This window comes from Daphnia pulex, chromosome 2, assembly GCF_021134715.1.
Source record: "Daphnia pulex isolate KAP4 chromosome 2, ASM2113471v1".
Classification (NCBI taxonomy): Eukaryota; Metazoa; Arthropoda; class Branchiopoda; order Diplostraca; family Daphniidae; genus Daphnia; species Daphnia pulex.
The window spans coordinates 4,638,754-4,663,550 of record NC_060018.1 but is presented as its reverse complement, the minus strand read 5'-3'; the positions used below and the strand labels follow the sequence as shown (position 1 = coordinate 4,663,550).

Below are 24,797 nucleotides of genomic sequence, written 5' to 3'. Positions count from 1 at the left end.
CTCTACTTACTCTACGCGCCACGTCTGAAGGATCCGTGACCAAAGTGGGACTTGCCATTGCTGACAAGTCCGGGCTGACACGGTGACAGGAGAATCCATCACCGCATCGACAAGGGGGAACTTGGTGCATTGCCAAACAGGCGCCTTTCGGCGCGGCCCATGCTAAGGAGCGGGGAGAACAAAGGCGTGGCAGACAACGGGTTAACTAACACAAACACAAACATATTACCAACAACAAATGATGATCCGCGCTGACACTTTGGAGATACCGGCGACGTTATGGTGTCCATCTTCTCGAAATTTCCTCTGCATTACCTGAATAAAGAGAAATTCAATTCTTAATTACTGACAGGCCAATAAAAGTTACATAAGAAACAATAATCAGGTTTTTTAGCTCAAAGATTTAAATATGCAATTTTTTAAAGTTTAAATCAAGCTTGCAATGTTGAGAACTGTTAACAGAACAAAGCTCACTTGCTAGTCTTTAAAAAAAAATTCCGGAAGTATACCGGAAGTAACCACAGCGCCTCAACCATTGAGCTGTCGTCAAAATAAACCACATATTCGTGATCCCCATGAAATTTGGGGTCGATTAGGTGTGATTTAAACGAAATCCAAAATTTGGCCAAAATCGAGAATTTTCCTGAACTATAGTTCAGGAAAATTTTCGAAACCGGAAGTACGAATACGTAAAAAACATAACATGAACTTTACCACAAATTTGACGAGGATCACGAATATGTGGTTCTTTCGTACGTCAGATGAATATTTACTAAACTACAGACTGAAATGAGTAAACCGGAAGTAGAAATAAAAAATCAAATATCGAAAACCTAACAAGTGAGCTTTGTTGGGGGAATAGTTATCGTTAGTTATCACTAAATTCTTCAACAAAATAACTGCCAATAAATGTTTAAAAAGATGTGCAAAGTAATGAAACTGACTGTTTTGACAGCTGCACATTTTCAAAAAGCCATCTAGCGTTAGAAATAAGAAACGTCCAAGTAAAACTTTGTTTGCGCGCAAAAAGGGCCTGATTTTGGAATTATTACACAGACACAGAGTTTAACGCAACTAGACTATTGGTAGATAACCTAAGAAAATAAGTCAATTGTCCGGTACCTGCCCATAATCCCGAGGTAAGTAACTGCAGGTGTGTAACAGCAAAGGGTAGCGACCACGGAAGTGTTCCAACTCGTCGGTGAAGTAAGACAAGTTGTAGCAGCAAAAGCAGTGAAGCTAGATGAGCGTACGTTTGGAAGATGAGGATGGAGCAGAACGTTGCTGGATGTCCCTCTTCCTTCATGGACAAAGGTCAGCATTGGCTTAAGGATCTAGTATGTGCTCTGTAAAAAAATGTATTGCATTAATGAAATGAAAATATAACAGTTAATAAAGCATTTCAATCTTTACCTATACTTAGAAGCACACTGAAGATTTTCATGATAAAAAACCGCAAAAATGGAAATCACAGCAACCAACAGCCTTACTCCTTAGGTTGAGGTAAGTTTCCTGATGCTAAAGAAAGTGTCATGAAGTATTGCAGTAGCGTAGTGATAGGTTATATTGATGCTTACCTTTATCATGAATGGTGCTGAATTTAGTAAGGCATTTGATGTGGTGTGGTTGGTGTGGTAGCAGTAATGGGGAAATACCTTGTCTCCACACATTTGTATTCCACGATATGTGTGCTTCACACATGAGATTCAGGCTTTTGACAACATGATGGGTCTGTTGGAGGGAATTAAGTGACTGAGCGCTAAGTCAACTTTTTGGAATGACTGACAGTTTATGCATCTAAAATTTGAAGAAATAAGTTGGTACAGTATAAAAATAAGGAAATTAGGTCAAGATAAACCTACATATGATACGAAGTTCAATTTGGTATATGAAATCACACGAATATAAGTATTAATTAGGGTCTAGCATCCAATTGTTTCGCCCATTTTGCCTCGTTTCACGATGTAACAACAACAAGGGCGACACTTGCGACATCTAGTAACCAGTTTTTAATTCTAAGTTGGTTGCACAGTCAAAGCTCATTATTTATTGGAGTTCTATTGTCGTGTTTGGAGTTCTACTGTCGAGCACTGGAGTTCTATTGTCGGGTATTTTAAATAAAATATTGGGGTTCTATACTTCTATTGACGGGTATTTTTAATAATATTGCAACCAACTTAGGATTCAAAACTCGTTACTAGATGTCGCTAGTGTCGCCTTTGTTGTTGTTACATCGTGAAACAAGGCAAAATGGGTGAAACAATTAGATGCTAATTAATACTTATATTCCTGTGATTTCATATACCAAATTGAACTTCGTATCATATGTAGGTTTATCTTGACCTAATTTCCTTATTTTTATGCTGTACTAACTTATTTCTTCAAATTTTAGATGCATACTGTCAGTCATTCCAAAAAGCTGACTTAGCGCTCAGTCACTTTCCCTCCAATAGACCCATCATGTTGTAAAAGCCTAAAACTCATGTGTGAAGCTCACATATCGTGGAATACAAATGTGTGGAGACAAGGTATTTCCCCATTACTGCTACAACACCAACCACACCACATCAAATGCCATAATCAATTCAGCACCATTCACCCATATGATAAAGGTAAGCATCAATATAACCTATCACCACGCTACTGCAATACTTCATGACACTTTCATTAGCATCAGGAAATTTACCTCAACCTAAGGAGTAAGGCTGTTGGTTGCTGTGATTCCATTTTTGCGGTTTTTAACATGAAAATCTCAGTGTGCTTCTTAGTATAGGTAAAGATTGAAATGCTTTATTAACTGTTATATTTTCAATTCATTAATGCAATACATTTTTTTACAGAGCATGTAATAGATCCTTAAGCCAATGCTGACCTTAGTCCATGAAGGAAGAGGGACATCCAGCAACGTTCTGCTCCATCCTTATCTTCCCGTCGTACACTCATCTAGCTTCACTGCTTTTGCTGCTACAACTTCACCGACGAGTGTCTTACTTCACCGACGAGTTGGAACACTTCAGTGGTCGCTACCCTTTGCTGATACACACCTACAGTTACTCACCACGGGATTATGCCCAGGTACCCGACAATTGACTTACTTTCGTAGATTATCTACTAATAATATAGTTGCGTAAAACTCTGTGTCTGTGTAATAATTCCAAAATCAGGCCCTTCTTGCGCGCAAACAAAGTTTTACTTGGAAGTTTCTTTTTTCTAACGCTAGATGGCTTTTTGAAAATGTGCAGCTGTCAAAACAGTCAGTTTCATTACTTTGCACATCTTTTTAAACATTTATTGGCAGTTATTTTGTTAAAATATTTAGTGATAACTAACGATAACTATTCCCCCAACAAAGCTCACTTGTTAGGTTTTCGATATTTGATTTTTTATTTCTACTTCCGGTTTACTCATTTCAGTCTGTAGTTTAGTAAATATTCATCTGACGTACGAAAGAACCACATATTCGTGATCCTCGTCAAATTTGTGGTAAAGTTCATGTTATGTTTTTTACGTATTCGTACTTCCGGTTTCGAAAATTTTCCTGAACTATAGTTCAGGAAAATTCTCGATTTTGGCCAAATTTTGGATTTCGTTTAAATCACACCTAATCGACCCCAAATTTCATGGGGATTACGAATATGTGGTTTATTTTGACGACAGCTCAATGGTTGAGGCGCTGTGGTTACTTCCGGTATACTTCCGGAATTTTTTTTTAAAGACTAGCAAGTGAGCTTTGTTCTGTTAACAGTTCTCAACATTGCAAGCTTGATTTAAACTTTAAAAAATTGCATATTTAAATCTTTGAGCTAAAAAACCTGATTATTGTTTCTTATGTAACTTTTATTGGCCTGTCAGTAATTAAGAATTGAATTTCTCTTTATTCAGGTAATGCAGAGGAAATTTCGAGAAGATGGACACCATAACGTCGCCGGTATCTCCAAAGTGTCAGCGCGGATCATCATTTGTTGTTGGTAATATGTTTGTGTTTGTGTTAGTTAACCCGTTGTCTGCCACGCCTTTGTTCTCCCCGCTCCTTAGCATGGGCCGCGCCGAAAGGCGCCTGTTTGGCAATGCACCAAGTTCCCCCTTGTCGATGCGGTGATGGATTCTCCTGTCACCGTGTCAGCCCGGACTTGTCAGCAATGGCAAGTCCCACTTTGGTCACGGATCCTTCAGACGTGGCGCGTAGAGTAAGTAGAGAGCAACCTACGGGTTGTATGGCGTGGCAGCCAACGGGTTAACTTAGGTGTATGTATGTATGTGATTGTAAAATGTGGTGGAATTGTGGGTGGAGGTGGGACAATAAAGCAATTCCTTTTAATGTTTTTGTTTGCTGTGTCTTATAAGTTATATAATAAAAAAATGTTTAGTTCAGATTTGTATATTTTTTACAACTTTAAAGTTTTACATAAGTTATAGGCAATAGACTGATCAACTCCAGACCCTTCAAATAAACTTATGTGATAAACCATACACTATCTGCAACTCATTTGTTACACCAATTAATGTTAAAAACAGAGCTGGTAACATCAACAATTTTTAGTAAACACCACAGTATGTCTCTTTCGTTACTTGCCCTGTAAATGAAGTTTTTTCAAACACTAGAATATGTCGGAATACAGAGCGATTAGAGCAATAGGTCACCTCCAACATGCGAAATAGGAAAGATCCAAAAAATACAAGAAAACGTCGCAATGTCTTAGGGCTTTTAGGTGGCAAGAGAAGTCGTACACAATGATCACCCAGGTTAAAAAAAAATTGATTTCCCTATTAAAGTTCAACAATTCCCAGTGACTAGTAACTATTAAGATATGACCGACAAATCTGAACATAGTTATAATATTTAGGAACGTCCCTGTAGTAAGTTGGAGAAGCGGAAGGTGTGGTGTAATATTCAGGTGCCTTAGTGGTGTTGTAACTCGGGATAGAGTAATACTTCGGAGCTTCGGTGTAGTTGGTCGGAGCAGCGTAAGTAGTGTTATAATACTCAGGTGCCTTGGTAGTGTAGTACATAAGGGCCTCGGTGTAGTATCTAGGTGTAGCGTAGGTTGTGGTGTAGTAAACTGAAGCCTAGGTGTAGTATTCCAATTCAACGTAGTACGAAGGAGCAGCCGCTGTGTAGTAATTTGGGGCTGCGTAGTACTTGGTCGCCTCAGTTGTAGTTGTGTAGCTTAGGGCAGAGTAATACTTCGGGGCTTCGGTGTAGCGGCTCGGGGAAGCACAAGTTGTGGTGTAATACTCTGGAGCCTTGTTGGTGTAGTACTTGGGCGGCTCGGTGTAGTATTCAGCCGCTTTGGTGGTGTAATAAGTTGGAGCCTCGGTGTAGTACGTTTGATGATGTAACTCGGGGCAGCATCAGCTGCGGTGTAATACTCTGGAGCCTTGGTGGTGTAGTAATTGTGTGCCTCGGTGTAGTAACCGGTTCTTGCGAATGTTGTCGTTGTGTAGTAAGGTGGCGGCGTGGTGCTTAGGTATCCGCCATACCCAGGAGACATCGGTACACCAGTGATCGACCCAGCCTTCCACGATACGGCAAACGGTAACATCACGACATCACAATCAACTATGCGGTAAATAATTTGAACATTAATATTCAATATGTTACACAAACAGATAAAAAACAAATAATTTATACAAGCTCCGTGAAACAGAATATTTACCCGATTGCGTACTGATAATACGACGAAGAATGCACTTGGTAACAGTGCACTGCAGTTTTTCATCCATGTTTCTTTGCCAGTATTGTTCTCTCCAGCTAATCGCCCTGATACAACAGCATGGTGATAATGTTCCACACAACAGCGACCCAATTTGATATCACAAAAGAACGTAACATCTCCAGCCTAAAAGTCCGAACCCAATAATTAGAATCTAATTTAACAAGAACTTCATATACTATCTAACAACAACATCAGAGCAGTCAATGTTGGTCAAGTTGTAGTCACAATAGTACAATTAATATGAAATAAAATGTTCAAGGATTCTTACCAACCAAACGTTCGATCGTGCTTCAAGCTCGGTATTGACTCGATAACCACCAAAATCTCCTCTCCTCTATTTCCAAACCAAAAGCAACAGACAAATCCGTGTTTGCGTCCCAACCGACATGCAGCGACGACATGGTCAGTTTAAATCTGGTGAAATAATTTTTAGATTTTAATTAACATCGCCAAAACATGTACAGAAATAACTGTTTACCTTTTGACAATTGTTCAAGGTCAATGCGACCTTGTAATCTTCCAAAATTGCACCCTCAACATTGGCTTTGGGCAACACATTAACACTTTCCACTTTCCCCTTCTCGGTTGTCCATTGGCTCAAATATTTAGGAGAACGGAGAACTCGACCTATGTTACCGCCATCGATGTTGCGGAACAGCGCTACGTGCTCGTGGGCATCTTTAAGGGCACCGCTCAGGGATTGGAAAAGATTTTCGTTTAACACCTAACAAGAAAATAAAGGCCATTTTTAGAGGAATTCGTAGAACTAATTCTATTCGTAGAACTAATTCACAGAAATAAATTGTTAGCAGTTTAAATAGGCTCTTAAGACACTATCGAGCAGGAAGATTATCAAAGTTATTCAACATTCAAAAGGTGTAATCATTGAGACTTTTAAAGACAAATTTCGTTTGGCATAAACTGTTTACCTGTGACAATAAAGCACTTGTCGTAGGTGATGGTACGGCCATCGTCAAGTGCGGCTTGCCGACCGACAATGTCAAGTTTAACGGCGCGGTGTACACGTACGAATGTGTTATCTTTGCTATTGAATTCGACGCGATTGCAGTCGAATTTGTCTTGTTCGATAGACAGACAAGGAAGGAAAACAAGTCATTAGTACATGTTGCACAAAATTACAATAATAGAGAACTCACCTTCACTCTTTGCCGTTATACTGTTTGAAACGAAGTTTATTCGAAACTTCGGGGCTGCCGTGTTGGTGATTTCTGTCGTACTTGGGCGATCCAGTGTAGAATTCGACAGCTTTGGTAATGTAATAAGCTGGAGCCTCGGTGTCGTAGGTTGGGGCAGCATACGTAGTTGCGTAGTCTCAGTAGGTGCCTCGGTGTAGTACTCTAGCGCTTTGGTAGTGTAGCTCGAGGAGCAGCACAAGTTGTGGTGTAATAATCTCGATCCGTTTTGATTTAACTGTAAACCCAACAGTGCAACCTCGGTGTAGTATCTGGTCGTTGCGTATGTTGTTGAGTAATAAGGTGGTGGCGTTTCGGTTTGGTATCCGCCTTATCCAGGAGACGTCGGTACACCAGTGGTCGACCCAGACATCGACGATACAACAACCAATAGCAGCATGACGGCATAGTTAACTAGACAATATTAAATATTCAACATTAACGGACATATTATCAAATAGAAAAAATGGAAATTGATACAAAATTCCATGTAGAAATACAGATTTTTTACCCGTGATTGCGACCTGGTAATACGACGAAGAATGCAGTTGTTGCCGGGTCGGAGATGCTCACTCGATGGACTTCTGTTGCCTTTTCTCTTTCCTTTTGAAAGATTTTCTCTCGTGGTCGACATCAACGATACAACACCCAACAGCAACACAATGCCATAATTAACTATGCAATAAACAATAGGAAATTATTTTTCGAAGGTAACTAGTCGTATCAACAACTAATAACAAGATAGAATAGATTTACGACTCGAAATAAAAATGAACATTTACCCATGATTGCGAACTGATATTACGACGAAATATGGAGTTGTTACCGTGTCGGAGATGCTCACCCGACTGATCCCTGTCAACTTTTCTCTCGCCTTTTATACAATTTTTTCTCACCCCTCCTCTTAAGCCTAATGGCTATTTTACCTTTTTGATAATGAAGCAAAACGTCCCGTTCTCACCCAACCTCTACACCAATGCCTGACACCTTTTACGTAATGATATCCATGACCTTCGATTGAAATGCAAACTGGCCTTTCTTTCTGCAGGTGACTTTGCCGGGGATGGGTCTACAATAACCAATATCAAAATGAATACCAAATAGCTTACACTTGCGGCTATTGTACCTTTTTGATAATGAAGCAACACGTGTCATTCTCGTTTCTCACCCAACCTCTACCACTGCATGACACGTTTTACGTAATGATCTCCGTGACCTTCGAGCGTCAAGGTCATAGAAACCGGCCTTTTTCTTTCTGCAGGTTACGTTGCTGGGGATGGGTCTACAAAAACCAATATCAAAATAAATATCAAATCATAAATGATAATGTCTTAAATTTTAGTCACTTTAAAAATACCACATTTGACATTTGAGTCATTTGACTCGTTTCTTCGGTGAATGAATAAATCTTCCATTTCGAACCGTTTGAAGGACAGTCGGTTTTTTTAAATATTCTACTGCAAACTTTTCTAAGTTTCAAACACATAATAATCCTTGCACCTGCGGTCGGAGAAGAAAATCTAAAAAAAGAAAAACGATAAAAAAAGGTAAATTATTTATATAAAAAAGTACAAATCAAAGCTTCTCATAAAACGGTTGAATAAAATCAATAAAATAAGAAATTAGACGCAATTGCAAAAGCTCGATAGACTGTCAGAGTTCGTCCGCTACGTTTACAACGCACAACTCAAAAATGAACTTAAATGATCCTAAGTATCCATCCAGGAGAAGCGGGGTGAATCGTATTTCCATAACTGATTTAGGGGTATCTAAAATGCAAATCAAATGATTGATTGACAATACCTGAACTCTAGAGCTATGGATTTTGTAACCGCAAATCAACAATGAGATCCTGCTAGCAGCTATTTAACATAAATGAATAACATTTACAGGAGCTACCCTTACCCTGTCTTTTACATTGACAGGTCTACCATCTTGAATAGTTGATTACCGCCAGAATCTATCGCGTGTCGTTTGATGCTGCATGAACAAAAGGGAAAACAAATTTCACCCTGTTACATATATGGATATACATGGAAAATTTTTGAAACCGGAAGTGCGCGTACGTAAAAAACAGAACATGAACTTTACCACAAATTTTACGAGGATCACGAATATGTGGTTCTTTTGTGCGTCAGATCAATATTTACTAAACTACTAACAGAAATGAGAAAACCGGAAGTAGAAAAAAAACACATTATTAAAAAATCTAACAATTGAGCTGTGTTGGTGGAATAGTTATCATCAGTTTTCACTAAAAAATTTCCACACAACAGCTGCCGATAAATGTTTAAAGAGATTTGAAAGTAACTTAAACTGACTATTTTGACAGCTGATAATTATCGAAAAGCCATCTAGCGTTAGAAAAAAGAAACGTCTAAGTAACACTTCTTTTGCGCGCAAGAAGGGCCTGATTTTGGAATTATTACACAGACAGAGAGTTTAACGCAAATAGATTACTAGTAGATAATCTACGAAATAAGTCAATTGTCCGGTACCTGGCCATAATCCCGTGGTGAGTGACTGCAGGTGTGTCACAGACTGAAGTGATCCAACTCGCCAGTGAAGCAAGAAAAGTTGTTAAGCAGCATAAGAAGCACTGAAGTAGTGAAGCTGGATGAGCGTAAGTCTTGAAGATAAGGATGGAGCAGAACGTTGGTGGAAGTCCCTATTCTGTCATGGACAAAATCAACCATTGGCTCAAGGATGTCCGTGGGGATCTTGCATGCTCTGTAAAACAAATGTATTACATAAATGAAAATATTAAAAAGCACATCAATCTTTACCTTTTCTAAGAAGCACACTGAAATGTTCATGATGAAAAACCGTAATAATGGAATTACAGCAACAAACTGCATTACTCTTCAGGTGGGATAAATTTCCTGACGCTAAAGAAAGTGTTATGAAGTATTGCAATAGTGTGGTGAAAGGTGATATTGATGCTTACCTTTATCTTATGGGTGATGATTTAGTAAGACATCTGACGTAGTGTGGTTGATGTGGTAGCAGTAATGGGAAAATACCTTATCTGCGCACATTTGCATTCCACTATATGTGTGCATCAAACATGAGTTTTAGGCTTTTGACAGCATGAGGATCTAATGGATGGAAAGTGACTGAGCGCTAAGTCAACTTGTTGGGATGGCTGACAGAAGCTATGCTGCATCTGAAATTTGAAGAAATAAGTTGGTATAATATGAAAATTAAGAAAGTAGGTCAAGATAAACCTACATAAGATACGAAGTTCAATTTGGTATTTGAAATCACAGGAATATAAGTATAATTAGCATGGCCATGATAATTAGCAACAATTTGTTTCGCCCATTTCGCCTCGATTCATGACATGGGGAACGTAGGAACACAAAGAAATCTTATGTTAGTTGCACAATCACAGTCGCAGCATACATGACATTGACATTACACGTCTAACACGAATGACGAATCGAAGATCGAAGATCGAACAGACAATCCGCCACCTGACAGTTACAATTTTTAGCCACCTAGTGACAAGCGACAGATTCTTTATCATACACCAAGGCTGACCAAGGAGTTCAAATGCGGAAATTCCCAAAGCAAGTTAGTATCCTTTGCCAGAAGCACTGCTTACCTGCTTGCTACCATGACTGATGAAACAGATAGTATAATTCATGGCAATCTTGTGAATAATGAAGGTTTTCAAAATGTCAGCAATTGTGATAAAGATAATGAAAGTCAGCAATTAGGAGAGAGTTGGTTTTCACCACCAATTACATCAACTCAAATAGTGTCATTTGATTTGATAAGTTCTGATGGAGATTTTTCACAAGATGAACTGCTCTTAGGCAATGAGAAGCATTCAGCAGATGGGACAATTTCATCGGATGAGATTATGCTATTCACAGATCCTGCTTACTTACTAGCTCTTTCACCTCTCTGTGACCAGACCAATGTTTCTGAAACTCCCCCTCCACAAGGGGAATCCCTAAATTGGGAAAACAGAAATGTTACAGATTATCTGTTTAATAGCAGTAATTTAATAACCGTTGAGTCTTCAAATAATATTTCAATCCAAACTATTAGAGCGCCTTCAAAAAGAATGTTCCTTCAAGAAAAAAGCAAGAAATCAGCTAAGATAAAGAAACCAAAAGTAGAAGGTTACAGTTGCAAGCTGAATGGAACAATGTATCAAGTATATAATTAATACTTTATTCTATAATTTTATGCCATCTTATATAACTGCTCTTTTATTACAGGTTTTTAGTAGGGATTTGGATGTACTTGAAGCCATTGAAAGAGGACTTAAAGTAATACAAGAGAAGATTCGTCAACAGGGAATGTGTAATGTGAGGCCTCTTTGTCTACAACTAAATCAAATTGAAACGATGATGGGTATTCTTGATAATGAACAGCTTGAACTAGGGATGCCTCTTGAGGTATGTGTTCTATCTCAATTACATACTATGCTTGTAGGTCAATTTTTCAAATTTCAAAGTTATAATCTTCTACTGAAGGTATGGAAGGAAATGATGGCACTTACCAAAGCTATGTTTAATGAAACTCTACATGAAGTTAATCTATGCAAAAAAAAAAGATTTGAACTTGAAACCTTCACTGATGAGTTGACCACTTCCTTTTCACATAGCTTCAACATATCTGGTTCTGAGCAGACCAAAGAGAAATCAAGTCAGCAGCCACTCACCTTTAACAAGTATCTTTACAAAAATAAGGCTTTAAACAGTCTCATAGAATGTATGCCATGATTGCAATTAATTTTGTTTTATTATTCCTTCTAGAAGAGATGAAAACACTGAAAAAATCCTTGTTAGAACTCCAGACGCAACAGCATCACATTTCGAATCCCAAGTATTGAGAAATGACATGACAGTTGAAATTGAGCAAGAAGAGAATGGTATCCAATTGTCTGGAGTATCGCAGCAGTTAAACGACACAATTACGCAAGAATCCGCTAATGAAATCCCCAAGAAGACGCCAACCCAAACAACTTTAAGAAAGCAACGATCATTGAGAAGCTTAAAGAAAAAATCCTCCAAGAAATCTTATGCACCCAATACAAGCGGAACATGTGAGGAAAGCCATAAATCAACTTTACCTCGAAAAAATGTTCTCCGAATGGATACCTCGACAGACGGTTTCCGGCGTCCTGATGAAGTTGATTTGAACCTTCCGTTAGCTGAAGATTCCATCCACGAAAGAAACCCTTTACAGACACTTGCAATGCCATCGACTGACACCACCATACCGATCAGCGGAAACTACTTGGAAATCTGTCGAAATTCCTTCAGTTCCACCCTCAATGCAAATGAATCGCTGTTATCTCAAAAAAAATTGCAGGTTAATGACTCACAATTGAATCCTGTTCGCGTCACCATCAGCAACGGTTTCAATTCATCACAGCAAATGGAAGAAATTGTTATCGCAGAGAACGTAAATGCTACCAACTACCAAGATGAATCCTTTATTGTTGAAGCCTCACAGAATTCGACGCTCTCTTTGTTCAGTGGAAACCGGAAATGTTTACCCAAAATAGTGATGATGAGTTTCAACCTGCATCCATTTGTCCTTAAAGGAGTTTTATCCCCTGGCAAAAATAACATGAAAATGAACATTAACAATCGCATATACATAGGATCTCTAACACCTGATGGGACAATTGAAATGAACGGTTTCAGTTTCCCGACAATAGGAAATTGGATAAAGTCCGTTGAAGGGAAAAGGTTTGGATGTTTAAGTCGTACAGTTCAGAAAACTTTGGAACTGCAGTACAATGGCAAACCTCTAGTAGAAGTGCTTGACGAAGGAGGGAAATTAAACAAATCACTTTTGAAGGACAACGTCGAAATTTCTCCGAGCAATTTCACTCAATATCCCACATTACAACCTCCAAAAGCAGATAGCAATCTTCCACCGAAAACAGCTCCAGTTATCCCTGTTCAAAACCCGCCTTCACATCCACAAACCACAGACGAAGTTGGCCAGAAAAACGCAAAATCGAATAATGATTTGAATACTAAAGAAGATCTGCAACTAGTTCCCGACGAGATGACACGTCACATCAAAACCATTTTTCTTCACGCTCCAGATGAGTATTTTCCCATTTGTCAGTGCGTTGAACAGTACTGGTGCGGTGCACAACCCTTTCCAAAACACCTTTTAGACGAAGTCGATTCTTGGTAGTTTAGTCGGTCTTAATCTATTTTCTTGTGAATTTTCGTTCGAAAATAAAATGCTGTTCAATAAACACATCGTATTGACTGATTAATAGCTCAGTAGTTGTACTGTACACGCACACGCCCCCCTCAAGAAAAAAAAAGGAAAAACAATTTGTGGAAAGAAAACAGAGTGGGAGAAATTATAGATTTAAAATTAAAGAAAAGGTGTCGCAGTTTAAGTAAAGCAAAAGGAAGTCTTAATTTTGTTGGTTGAAACCTCTTGTTCCGTCAGGACCCTTTGGCAGGCGGACGAGACAAGATTCCTCTGTTCGTAGATTTTCCATTCGATTTTGTAATTTACTTATACTAAAAAAAAAATAACATAATAAACTTACTAATTATATTCTGGTTGTTCTAAGTTAGAATTCCAGATACTTACCCAAGGTCTGGCAAAGGTATGTTGGCTGGAGCAGCTTCGCCTAGAATTCGTAGTCGTGCTTCAGCATACTCTGCTTCTTTCTACATTAAGAAATCATATCTTTAGTTAAACCCAATCACTTACAAATTCAATTTTAATAATAATGGAAATACCTGTTGGAGTGTTTTAACCAGGGGCTTGGGTTTAGCTTGGCCATTCGATGAAGCAAAAGCACCCTGTTGGTGAGCATGAGCTGATCCATTATGCTGAGGTCGCTTAAGAATTTTAATCTGAGGAGGCGGTCCAAGAACATTAGGTTTCACACTACCATCTCCATTGAACAAAAAGTGAGTTTGCTGTTGAATTTCATCAGGATTCCTAATCAAGACACAAATTGAAAATTAAAAGGCTGACTACACTCAAGAAGGAATTAAGGGAACTCAACACTAATGCAATTTCCCGAACTAAAATCTGTCATTACGAAAATGAATGGGATAATAAGTAAAATTTAGCATACCTCACTTCTTCTGGTATTCTGGTCTTCAAACTTTGAAGTTTTTTATCAAGAAGCTAAAATATGTAAAGATGACTTACTATTATGAATATGACGGTAGCAAAAGACTTCAAGAAATATTCGACTTACACCAGAATCAGCCATCTGTTCCCAATCATCAAGAATCTCACCATCAGACGGAGGGCTTTTCATTTGGAAAGAAGACATGTAGGCCATTCACTGTTTCGTTTAAACTGAAATGAGTAGTAGCAATTAATCACAATTGATACACGCCAACATTTTTTCGTCTCACGTACAGCATGTGTGCAGATTTTAAATGGTTAACCTACCTATAGAAACTGAATAAAAGTTTTTGCAGTTGATGAAGTTAATGAATCATAGTTCTTTAGATAGTCGGTTCGAAACGAACAAAACAAAGGGAAAACTGTAGATGGTAGAAATTATTCCTTTATCCCTGATCACCGACTCAGATTTCGACGACGGACATGTTCCATTGAAGAGCCATTTACTTTCTTAAATGTATACAGCTTTTGCTGTTGCCAGATTGAATCATTAGGCGTCTCTCGCATACGGTACTCAGGAATGCGCCAATGCGCCTTCGTGGAATGCCGAATGCAGCAGGCTAGCAGCTGATTGAACTGCAGATAGTATTTTGATAATTTCCCATTTACAGTTCTTTATATTTGATAAAAATCAAACAGTATTTTATACTATTTTATTTCACTATTTTTATTAAACCAAACGAAACGTCAGTTGGTTGTTAAGAATTCAAATTCATTCGATGTTAGTGTTAACACCTTTTCTCTGGGTAACACTGAATGTGATGTTTCCGAATTTCAGAAAATTTCAAAGAATAAATATTGGAACCAATTTAGATAATATATTTCTCCGTTAACAACAACAAAAGAATCATCCCAAGATATGGGTTCTCAAAAGCAGATTTTTTTTCCTTAATTATTTACATAAGGCCACACAAAAATCAAAAAAAGCATTTGAAAATGTAAAACCAACAACCCAGTGGGAAAAAAAAATTAGATAAAATTGAAACAAGCAAATTTCGACGGTAAAATAACGAGAAAAAAATCTATAATATCACGTTTCATAAAAAAAAAAAAAACTCATGATGTTTCTCTTTTTAGCGTGCTGCTGGTTTCTTAAGATTCATTCGCCAAGGTGAAATGATAACGCCCACTCCAGCTGATTCAGCGGGGCGAGGCGACGTAGACACTGGGTGATTACCTACCGACGACGAAACTGATGCGGCTTCCGCTTTCACCTCTTCAGAAGGATGGCTTCTATTTTGCGATCTTGACAATAAAACCACAAAAGATTGAGAGTTTATTACCGTGATGCCAAATTATTAATTAACATTTATAAGAAAACTAACTGTTTGACATCCTCAACTTCCTTCCGATCGGACGAAGTTGCTGTAGTTGTAGTGCGCTGTAGGAGTTGGCGCTTCCATGCCGGCATGGATTGTTGCCTCTTCTCCTCGAGCTCACGCTGACGCTGTTCCTCGGCTTCCTTTTTGGCCTTTTCAGCTGCTTTGCGAGCAAGCATCTGCCGCTTCCATTCGGGAATCACAGCTCCCGTTACGTCCTTGTCCGGTACCTTATTCAACAATCAAAAACATTTATAGATGCTACGACGTTTCTTTTCAAAAGAAAAAACAAAACAAAACAAACATAAGTATTCAAAAACATATTAAGGATAGAATACCTTCTCCAAAAAGTTGTCATATGTAAACTGTTTCTCAAACTCCTTGGCCTGAGTTTGTTCTTGCTGAACTTCCTCTTTGGCGCGTTCAACTCTTAGTTTCTTAATACCAACTACAGAGATATCTTTGCAGGTTTTAAGTTCAGCGATCAGATCAAGCTGAACGGGAATTACTTCGGCTGGAAACAAAAAATTGTCAACTTTTATAATAAATCTAAAATCAGGATGCAATGTATGTACACAGCAAATACCAATTGGGAGAGGAGCAGCAGCTCTCGATGGTGCCGATACGGTTTTCGCTAGTTTATTTTCAGTTTTGCGCAACTGGACACTCTGAAGGTCAAGAATGCTGATGGACGACAGAGGCTGCGATAGCGAATTCGTCGGTGCCAATGGTGCGTGATGTGGTTGCGACTGTTGTTGCTGATGATTGTTGACACTTTGAGTAGTTGTCAAAGGCTTGTGGTACGAAACATAAGAGTCATCTTCCGGAATGACCGGTAGCGGGGGTGGAGGAGGTGCTGACATAGACGCATTGCTGAGCAGTGCCACTACAGGACTTTTAGTCGTCTCATTATTGACTGCGGGAGCAATTGGCACGGTTTCATTGGTTTCCGCTTCTTCTTCCTCATTATCCGGCAGTGATTGGACTTCTTCATATACATTCTCTGTGTCGACGTCATTCAACTCTCCTTGGTCTAGTTCCACTCGTTTTTCTTCCTGTTCCTTGACGCTCTCAAACGCAGGCAGAGGCACTGAAGAATAGACGATTGGAGCAGGTGCGTGTCGCTGATTGTGCATGGGAGGAGGTCGGATGGACCTGTTTGACGGTTGAGCCATATTGATAGACTTCAGGTATTCCGACGGCTTGATCAACGTGTCAGTCTCGGATGGTGACGGAAATTTCGGAGGGATGAAGGGTAGGGCCATTTGCTTGCTCAGCAAGATGTGTTTGTTGCTACTTGGACCGCCGTTTACCGGATTGGCAGCCTGTTGCTGGTCGGCATGCAAACGCAAGGACTCCATTAGTGCGTCACCCATGTCCGCTGGTAGCGACATCGGCCGATTCAAGCAGGTATGACCTGTTTGTGTGACAAGTAGAGAACAAGATATATCAGACCTAGATTTCACTAAACTGGCATTTATCAAACAATTTCTTCGTCAACTCGTTGCATACTGACCTGATTCATTGCGGATGCCCTTCCTGGTGTTGCGAAGGAACGAGGGTTTCATCGTCGGGTCATCGGTGTTTCTTGTAGCGTAGAATTGCCTAGTGGCTTCGGCTAGAGTAAGGTTGATTGGACCTCCTACACTGCTGCTGTCGTCGTCGTTACTCCTATCGGAATCTTCAGCTCCCGAATCCGAAGTCAGTGACGAGGAGACGGAAGAACTTTCCACGTCGGCCAGATTTCCTTCTTCCCTCGAGTCCTCGGCTCGGAACGGCGGAGGAGGAGGAGGTGGTGGCGGCAGTGTGTTGCACGAACTCGGTTGCCTGTCCGAAACATGAAATCCCGTTGGAATTATTTAACATAAAAAAAAATGAAAATAAAAAAAAAAAAAAAAAAAAAAAACGGGAGGCAACACGGTACCGGTGTTCCATTCCCATCGACGGAGAAATGGCTGTACGGGTGAACGAATCGTCGGCTTGTCGACTATGAAAATGCGGCAAGTCATTGGAAACATCAGACGGCGATCCGCAAAATTCTGAAAAAGATAAAACCAAAGTTAATACAAACTAATGGACTGCGGTTAATGTAATTTTCAGGAGCGACACTTACCCGGAGGCGGAGGGATGGAAATGATGTCATCTTCATCCTCATCAGAAGACGTATCATTCCGTAGAGCGTTCGGATTTTCGTAAACGCTTCGAGCACTGGAATTCGGCACGGAGTAAATCTCCTCGTACTCATTTTCCGGTCCTCGAGCGGAAGATCTCGACGAGGAGGAAGATGAGGGAGAAGAAGAAGAAGAAGAGGAAGAGGAAGAGGAAGAAGAAGATGAGGAGGAGGAGGAAGAGGTCGGTGTTGACGGCGAAGACAATTCTGACGATGAAACCGAAGACGAGTGACTGCTGGATGCCTATAAAAATAAATCGTAAATGAAATCGAATAATCCCCTAGTTAATCACTAAAATGATGGGACAATACATACGTGGAACTCTTCCGATTGCGCAGATTGAATCAGATTGTTGTTATTGTCTTCGTCGTTTGTTAAACTGGCAGAATCCGAACCGTCGCATTCCGAGGAAGCTGACTCCGTCGTTGCCATTTTCGAGCTGCCAGAGTGAGACCGGCACGACTCGGAATCCTTCAAACCGCAGAAGCCGGCTCCAGCAAAGTTTGTTGGACGTTTTTTGTCGATTATTTCTTTGCCAGCGACAAACAGTTCCTTGACACGCGTGTAGACGATGGAATCTGGATCGTGCAGATAAAATGGTTTTTGCTGGGGGTCCGTATGTTGGTTCTCATGATGGTGATGATGATGAGTATGACGGTGGTGGTGGTGGTGACGATGGCCGGAGCTCAAATTTTGGTTTTTGCGGTTCTCCAGCTGGTCAGACGGATTGAGAAAGAAACTTGTCTGGTTGGGAATGGTTCTCGACAGTGCTGCCAAGTCAACCTCTTTGCGGGGGTGCAGATAGAAGGGCTTTCGGTTTTGTCCGGGTTCATCTTTCTTGGATTCGGTACGCTTCCTGTCGAGAGTCGGTTCGGATTCGGTGACGGGCGAGTGACAAGTCGAGCTGCTCGAATGCAGGCAATCGCAGCTGGGCGAACAAGAGAAATCCGCGTCATCTTCGTCCTCGACTTCCTCAGACACTTCGTCCAACGTGCTGCAATTGCTTTGAGCGGAACGCTGTTTGGAACAGATGCAGCTTTGCGATTGGCTGCTGCTCCCGTCGTCCGACTGCAGCATCATCAGATCCGATTCGTAGTCTGGGTCGGTTCCATTTTGGACCAGCAGAGTCAAGCACTGCAACGTGAAATCAATGTTTTAACATGTGAAAAATTTCAAATTTCATTCGAGGAACAACACAAACAACAGAGGAAACGTAACGTCGACCCACTTCGAGTTGTTCATTTTCGGCGGCATCGTTGAGCGGCGAACGGCCGAATTTATCCAGGGTGACTTTGGCCCCTTTGGCCAACAGCCAGCGCACGACGTCGACGTGTCCACGGCTGGCGGCGAAATGCAACGGCGTAGCTCCGTCACCGTCCTTGGAGTTGATGTCCACGGCTTTGGAAGAGACCTGCATGGTCACAGGAAAAAGTGTCGAATGATTCAATTGGTCATCGCAAATGTAATTAACAAATTAACAAACGGACGAACAGAACGAAACAAGTTGCCAACGTATTGACCGGCAGGTAATCGGGCCCAAACTGGCAAACGGAATCGTTCGATTGCACGACAGACCACACAATCTTAGCGATCGTAACGGGACATCATCAGCTGCTTGGCCGATCGAGGGCGGGAGAAAAGCACGGGAAGAATAACATGAAAACTCGCTAACTGGGGTAATATTAGGCGGGCGCCGTAACAGCTGGCTACGTTGGCGTTCCATCTGCTAGCACCAGTGATTCCTTCCTTTGCACGGCCTTACCCCTTCTTGTATACGAACACAACGGCCGGTGCTGGGGTAACACAATGGAAATAAACCTTAAGTATCATCTCCGCTTAGGGAAAATAGAAATTCAAAAAATACTCAAAGATCTGGTGGCCGACGTGCATAATGGCGAGTCTCCCGAAAAAGGCTCACGGATGACGAAGCACAGGCCATCGCCACTTAACGGATTTTTGACGAAGAATATCGGATGCTGGATGGGTTAAAATAGCTGCCATGGACGAATGAGCGCGCCTTTTTCGGTGGCTTTTTAAAAAACACCCATTAACACCATGTCGGGACAATGTTGCACGCGGCGACTAGGATTCACTTGATTGGGAAACGTAAACGCACAAATTCTCCACAAAATCCTGAATGACATTGGACAGACAATTTGACACCGGTTTGACTGTTGGTCTATTGCCCTTGCGGTGATTTGCGATATGATCGAAGCCATCAAAGCGACTAGTAGATCCGTTAGTCTATTTCTAGACTGATGGAGCTAGTGGCTATATTTTTATATTGATCGAGATGAGAAGGCATACACACGTTCGATAACATCGACATGTTATCAACGACATTGGACGAAAAGAAGAAGAAATAAACAGGTAACTATATAGTCATCGTCACGCATCACAACGCCGGTAGTTCTTTCTTCTCGAAATGTCATGTCGGATTGTCTTTTAATGGCTCCCTGAGGAGGAAATTGCCGCCGTGAGAACTGGCTCAACCCATCTGCCCTTTAGGGGAGAAAATCCACTCAAACTGAACGTCATCTCCAAACATAACTGTTGGGACTGCTGTGGCTGCAGGACTAGACATATTAGGCAATTACCGCACACACTCAAACGGTGGCATTTCTGGACTAAATCTCCCGTCACTCCCATCAGACAGACCTATTCTTTCCGCTTCATTTTGTATTCCGATCTAACGGACGGCTGATAGGAATAATGCCCATGATCGTTGGATTTGGCGATGGACTGAAACTTGGCACGTTTTAATCACAGTACTCACCATCCATTGAAGGCAGGACAGACAACCCATTTGGGCAGCGGCGTGAATAGGAGCCATTCCGTCTTGAGCGCGCATGTTCAACGAACCGCCGGCATCGGTAACCAAATACTTGAGCACATCCAGATGACCTTCTTGGGCCGCCAGGTACACTGGCGTCACGTCGTTTTCCATTTGCATGTCAGCACTGCCAAAAATAAAAACACAAAACAATATTAGACAAAATTAAAAGTAATTCGTGTAAGACATGAAAAAAAACAAAAAGAACAAGAATAAATCGAGTGAAAAAAATACACGGAAACGATCAAAATAAGGTCACGAAAAGGCCCAGTTAGGCTAACTCGCTCTTAGCATTAGCAATAATAACAACCGAAACGTAGTTCGATTAGATGTGTTGAATGATCAAATAGATAGCCACTTTTTATATTTGAAATGATAAGTAGGAAAAAAAACTGGTTTCCAAATGAAGAAATACAGGAAATAAAAATAAAAAATGGGGGCGCATCACTCAAGTCGATGCACCTTTACTCGGGGTGACGAGTAATTAGCCCAAAAGCAAAATTAAATTTAAGGGGTTTTGAACCGTGACTGGTTGCTAGAAGGAACCCAGGAAGCGCTCACTTATGTAACTTGGAATATGAAATGCAGGACGGCAGCTACTAAAGGAAAGAAATATTTCTAGGTGGTGTTGATCTTGTTCATGAAAAAGATGGCCTTTCTCTTGAAACTTTTCTTTTACCACCAGCTGACGTTGCATAACCCGAGACCATGAAAATGCACAATGGCACGAGACTGAGAGTCGATTGACAAAATAAACATCATAGTGGTTACAGCCTTACAGGCAATCTTGTTGTGAGTTCCCAGTCGAGGTCTGTGGCCTCGTCGGTCATCTCGGGAATTATTTATGATATCATCGCAGTAAACGCGTCATTTTTGGCTTCTGGCCTCGAATCAAAACGTCTAACGTGAAGAATACATCCTCCTTGTTTATCTTTTTGCAGCGTTTCTGTTTGCCAGTTAATTTCTTGTTTGCTTAGCCCCCCCTCCAAAAAGAATTCATTTCAGGAGGTCGCATCCGTAGTTTCTCCAGAAAATTGATTGGACAAAAAAATTTTCGAATGTGTTGCATTCAAACAAGTTCTACCAGGAGAAAACGACACGAAAACGTATGAAACAGGAAGTCGCTGGTAGTCTGTGACCTAAACTGTCTCTCCGACAGGACACAGGTATAACAAAAAAAACCTGCACCTTTACTCTGTGACATCAACAACTTGGAATCCGGAATGAGGGCAAAAGTCAATTGACAGATGACATATTTGAAAAGTGGGAACACGTCAAAATAGGATTCCAGTTCATCTCCTCCTTTGGTCAAATTTAGGATAATAAAATCGTCGACGATATATAAATGGAATGAACTGGTTAGATCTTCAGAATCAGTGATGTAATCACACCGATTTGATTGTTTGGCTGGGCTTCCTAGAAGAAAAGAAGTCGTAATCGGGGTCAAGTAAAAGAACCACCAATCTTAAATCCAGGAACTCAAATTATTTCCAAGCAAATGATAGACGCGAAATTATGATGACGGCCCTCTAGAGGCGTTTGTTATAATCGAAAAATAAAAATGCTAATAATATAAAAAAATAATATCAAATAATAACGAAGCCACATAATGGTCGACGCTGATCATTGCACGGAGGAGGACGAAGGGTTGAAGATGGAGAGCAGCCCCAATTAGGTCCATCGCTATTATCATTTAATTCTTAACTGAATTGGTGTGGACGTCAGTCACTACCAGATGTAATTGAATGAAAGAACGTGGAGGGCGTCGAAACAGAGTCAGAGATTTCATCATCATCAACTTTGTCCAGCATTACAAAAGCTTCTTTCCAAAGTTTTGAAATATTACATTGGAACACCTGGCTGTTGAAACTTGAAAGATAGGCTGTGCTGGAGAAAAAAAAACCATCAGCAGTTGCAATATTTTTTTGTTTTTCCAAATGTTTACATCAGCATGGCGGGAACTTTTAAAACGATTTGGTAATGGTTTGTCGCTCAACTTTTGTCAATAAAAGAGTTGTTTCCCCCTTTGTATATGCTGATGCTTCTGCATTGTTGGTGGTCATTGACCGGGTTGTCCAAACGACGGTTGATGATGGCCCAAAGGATGATGCTAAGTTGCGGATGTGCTTCCAAGGTGCACTTTAATGTCGACGAATTACCGGGAATTCCATGGTGAAGTCGATTAAAAAAAAAAAAAAAATTGGAAGAACAGATTGGACGTTCAGACAATTTCTTAGTTCAGTGATGTTGGTTGTGCTCCAGCAACGTGACAGTTTAAAACAACTAATAGCTAGCTAGCTACACGATTGATTTGCCCAATTGAATGCTGTCCTCGGGCTTTTTAAAATTTCGTTTCGCTCTACTATCCGTTGGCGACACGGACGGTCAGAGACGAGTAATAAGAGGTGGTCAAAGTGTTATACCCTGTTCAAAAAAAAAACCCGACACAATGGGCAAATAGTTTCGCGGCCGTGCGCTTCTCATCGCATGGAATCCGCCGAGTGGCTCTCCTCTTATTCGACTAATATGCCGTGTCGACGCTCACAAACTTTGTGTGCCGGCGAACAAAACTGAACAAAAGCTCTGGTATCATTCACCGTGACCGAGGCAAGGTGAACCCAGCTCAATGGACGTTAAGTTTCATTACATAACAAGCATAAAAAAAGAGGAAAAATCGAATAAAAACTACAGAAACATAATGTGCCTTCTGTGCTTTGGACGTTGACAAAATGGAACAACCAGGAGGCCAGCAAAATATCACGAATGAGATGATGCAACCTGTTGGGTGGGCTGGAGGACTGGAAGTGCATAGCATCCAACAACATGATGCGCCCTGGAATTAAGACGTTTTCTGCCTTGATATCCTACGACGAGTGTCGACCCAGAAAAATGACACAGTCATGTTTATTCTCACAGAAAACGACAATTGACGAGTTCCGGAGAACAATGGATAAAGACGGTGGGAATGTGGATCTTTATTTACCAGTTTCGCGGTGAGTTGCGCAGGGTAGACGACGAGGATCCACTGCACACTGAGCCCATCAACAGATCAAAATACCGGCTACGGTAATATTAGGCCTTTGGCGTCGTCGTCGTCCAATTCTTGCCCTCCTTCCTTTTTTAAAAAATTTTATAACCACCACATCTCAATCCGCCGACCGACTTCCCACACGTGAAGGTTAGGTTAAATGATCAATCAACTCGACACAAGAGTCTCTGTTCACGGTAACAAGGACAAAATCATTCAAGTCCGAAGGAAACGACGACACTTGTGACTGGTCAAAACAACCAAACAAACGTGTGTAAACCGAAATGCGACTAGTCCGCCGACTGTCGGCACGAACACTGAACGCATGAACCGGTGGAAGGCAAAGGCAAGCTTCTGGCTGCTGGCCCTGCCTCCAAACCGGAGCAACGGGAATTGTGGCTCCCTCTTCTTCTTCTTCTTCTTCTTCCTCCTTCTATTGCACCTTGCGGGTATTAAAAAGAGGGTTGCGGAGAAACATTTTTAAATGAGCGACAAAGCGGAACGTTCGTTTTTCTCAACTTTTGTGGTATATAGCCGCCCGTGAAACTTTTTCAGCGGAGAAAAGTAAAGCAAAAAAGGGAAAAAGATATTCATTCCTCCGTCACTTCGATATATATACTTTGGTTTGGCTGCAACATCCGCCAGGGAAATTGCGCACGCGGAACTACTTGGACTCTCATTGTTAGTTCACCATAATTTCCTTTCACGCCATTTTTTGTCGACATTCACCCGCCTTTTCCATGTCTCTGGGCCGTGTGGATTTTTCTTTGAAAATTGAAACGACAAAATAAACAAACAAAGTCCCACCCAAAAAAATGCAAATTCCCGCGATCTTTCGGTAAAGAAGCCATCAGATTTTGTCATCTGCTTCCTCGAGCATATCCCAAGCTAGACACATTCGAATGCGTCTGAATCGATTCGTTTTTTCTTTCGCCATTTGCGACCGAAAATGGCGAGAAAACAGTTCACACTTTTGGCTCCCAAGTTTGTTTCGTCCGCACTTTCTTGATTGATTGGCGTGTCGTATTGACCCCCGTTCGCGTTGCTCTGCTTTATTAAACTGTCGCCAAAAGCGCAGCAAGGGAGAGAGACAACTAATGTGTTAACTGTACAGTTTGAACACGGCCGAAACAAGAGTTGCGGAGCATGGCAGAAGTAAAGAATCGAAGAAATGGAGTGAAAAACATCTGCGACCGACCGTGAAGTCGTGAACAGACTGAATAGGTCTCTCTCTCGACTAGACACAAATGCCCTCTCGTATCAGTTGTTACCGTTCTGAACACGATTTTCGTCCGACTGAGATTTCATCTCACTTAAGCTGCTCCGGCGCTCACCACAATCTTCTCATTCTCTTTTACGCCATCTCCAAAGAATAAATATGCGATGAAAAACA

General features: G+C 40.9%; 3 protein-coding genes and 4 long non-coding RNA genes across 14 annotated transcripts in view; 2 read left to right on the top strand and 5 right to left on the bottom strand.

Annotated features, from left to right (window-relative positions):
- Nucleotides 1–72: 72 nt before the first annotated feature.
- On the bottom strand, nucleotides 73–1,254 carry LOC124210496. Its single transcript, XR_006881220.1, has 2 exons — nucleotides 1,123–1,254; nucleotides 73–315 (listed from the first exon to the last, which is right to left on the bottom strand). It is a non-coding gene; the product is annotated as an uncharacterized LOC124210496 (long non-coding RNA).
- A 1,646-nt stretch (nucleotides 1,255–2,900) lies between these two features.
- LOC124210494 lies at nucleotides 2,901–4,125 on the top strand. Its single transcript, XR_006881219.1, has 2 exons — nucleotides 2,901–3,075; nucleotides 3,883–4,125. It is a non-coding gene; the product is annotated as an uncharacterized LOC124210494 (long non-coding RNA).
- Nucleotides 4,126–4,362: 237 nt separating this feature from the next.
- On the bottom strand, nucleotides 4,363–7,809 carry LOC124210493. Of its 3 annotated transcripts, XR_006881216.1 has the most exons (8): nucleotides 7,693–7,809; nucleotides 7,422–7,585; nucleotides 6,875–7,324; nucleotides 6,647–6,796; nucleotides 6,196–6,441; nucleotides 5,986–6,131; nucleotides 5,658–5,840; nucleotides 4,363–5,560 (listed from the first exon to the last, which is right to left on the bottom strand). It is a non-coding gene; the product is annotated as an uncharacterized LOC124210493 (long non-coding RNA). The 3 variants fall into 3 exon arrangements; XR_006881217.1 differs by having other exon boundaries at nucleotides 7,422–7,769; XR_006881218.1 differs by having other exon boundaries at nucleotides 5,458–5,516; nucleotides 7,422–7,769.
- Nucleotides 7,810–8,185: 376 nt separating this feature from the next.
- On the bottom strand, nucleotides 8,186–10,398 carry LOC124210492. Its single transcript, XR_006881215.1, has 5 exons — nucleotides 10,142–10,398; nucleotides 9,858–10,076; nucleotides 9,697–9,798; nucleotides 9,409–9,640; nucleotides 8,186–8,430 (listed from the first exon to the last, which is right to left on the bottom strand). It is a non-coding gene; the product is annotated as an uncharacterized LOC124210492 (long non-coding RNA).
- Nucleotides 10,399–10,447: 49 nt separating this feature from the next.
- LOC124210490 lies at nucleotides 10,448–13,164 on the top strand. 2 transcript variants are annotated; one of them, XM_046608588.1, is made up of 4 exons: nucleotides 10,448–11,078; nucleotides 11,143–11,322; nucleotides 11,401–11,597; nucleotides 11,686–13,164. In XM_046608588.1, exons 1-4 carry the CDS (start codon nucleotides 10,530–10,532, stop codon nucleotides 13,082–13,084), a joined length of 2,325 nt encoding a protein of 774 aa, XP_046464544.1. In that variant the 5' UTR covers nucleotides 10,448–10,529; the 3' UTR covers nucleotides 13,085–13,164. The 2 variants fall into 2 exon arrangements, with proteins under 2 accessions (XP_046464544.1, XP_046464543.1); XM_046608587.1 differs by having other exon boundaries at nucleotides 10,449–11,078; nucleotides 11,683–13,164.
- LOC124210491 (SUZ domain-containing protein 1-like) lies at nucleotides 13,158–14,531 on the bottom strand. Of its 2 annotated transcripts, none has more exons than XM_046608590.1 (6): nucleotides 14,288–14,531; nucleotides 14,121–14,224; nucleotides 13,995–14,047; nucleotides 13,651–13,855; nucleotides 13,499–13,578; nucleotides 13,158–13,425 (listed from the first exon to the last, which is right to left on the bottom strand). In XM_046608590.1, the coding sequence occupies exons 2-6, from the start codon at nucleotides 14,205–14,207 to the stop codon at nucleotides 13,317–13,319; spliced, it is 534 nt and encodes a 177-aa protein (XP_046464546.1). In that variant the 5' UTR covers nucleotides 14,208–14,224; nucleotides 14,288–14,531; the 3' UTR covers nucleotides 13,158–13,316. The 2 variants fall into 2 exon arrangements, with proteins under 2 accessions (XP_046464546.1, XP_046464545.1); XM_046608589.1 differs by having other exon boundaries at nucleotides 14,321–14,528.
- Nucleotides 14,532–14,849: 318 nt separating this feature from the next.
- Nucleotides 14,850–24,797, bottom strand: part of LOC124210484 (serine-rich adhesin for platelets-like) — a 31,608-nt gene continuing 21,660 nt past the window's right edge. For 3 of the 4 annotated variants that reach the window (XM_046608577.1, XM_046608575.1, XM_046608576.1), the window contains 10 exons: nucleotides 20,320–20,503; nucleotides 18,772–18,954; nucleotides 17,859–18,677; nucleotides 17,486–17,786; nucleotides 17,297–17,411; nucleotides 16,889–17,199; nucleotides 15,959–16,789; nucleotides 15,711–15,886; nucleotides 15,379–15,602; nucleotides 14,850–15,298 (listed from right to left, as the gene is read on the bottom strand). In XM_046608577.1, coding sequence (XP_046464533.1) covers nucleotides 15,127–15,298; nucleotides 15,379–15,602; nucleotides 15,711–15,886; nucleotides 15,959–16,789; nucleotides 16,889–17,199; nucleotides 17,297–17,411; nucleotides 17,486–17,786; nucleotides 17,859–18,677; nucleotides 18,772–18,954; nucleotides 20,320–20,503 — 3,316 coding nt within the window. In that variant the 3' untranslated portion in view covers nucleotides 14,850–15,126. Of the gene's footprint in view, nucleotides 15,299–15,378; nucleotides 15,603–15,710; nucleotides 15,887–15,958; nucleotides 16,790–16,888; nucleotides 17,200–17,296; nucleotides 17,412–17,485; nucleotides 17,787–17,858; nucleotides 18,678–18,771; nucleotides 18,955–20,319; nucleotides 20,504–23,359; nucleotides 23,795–24,797 lie in introns of those variants that run through there. The other variant, XM_046608578.1, reaches the window with a different exon arrangement.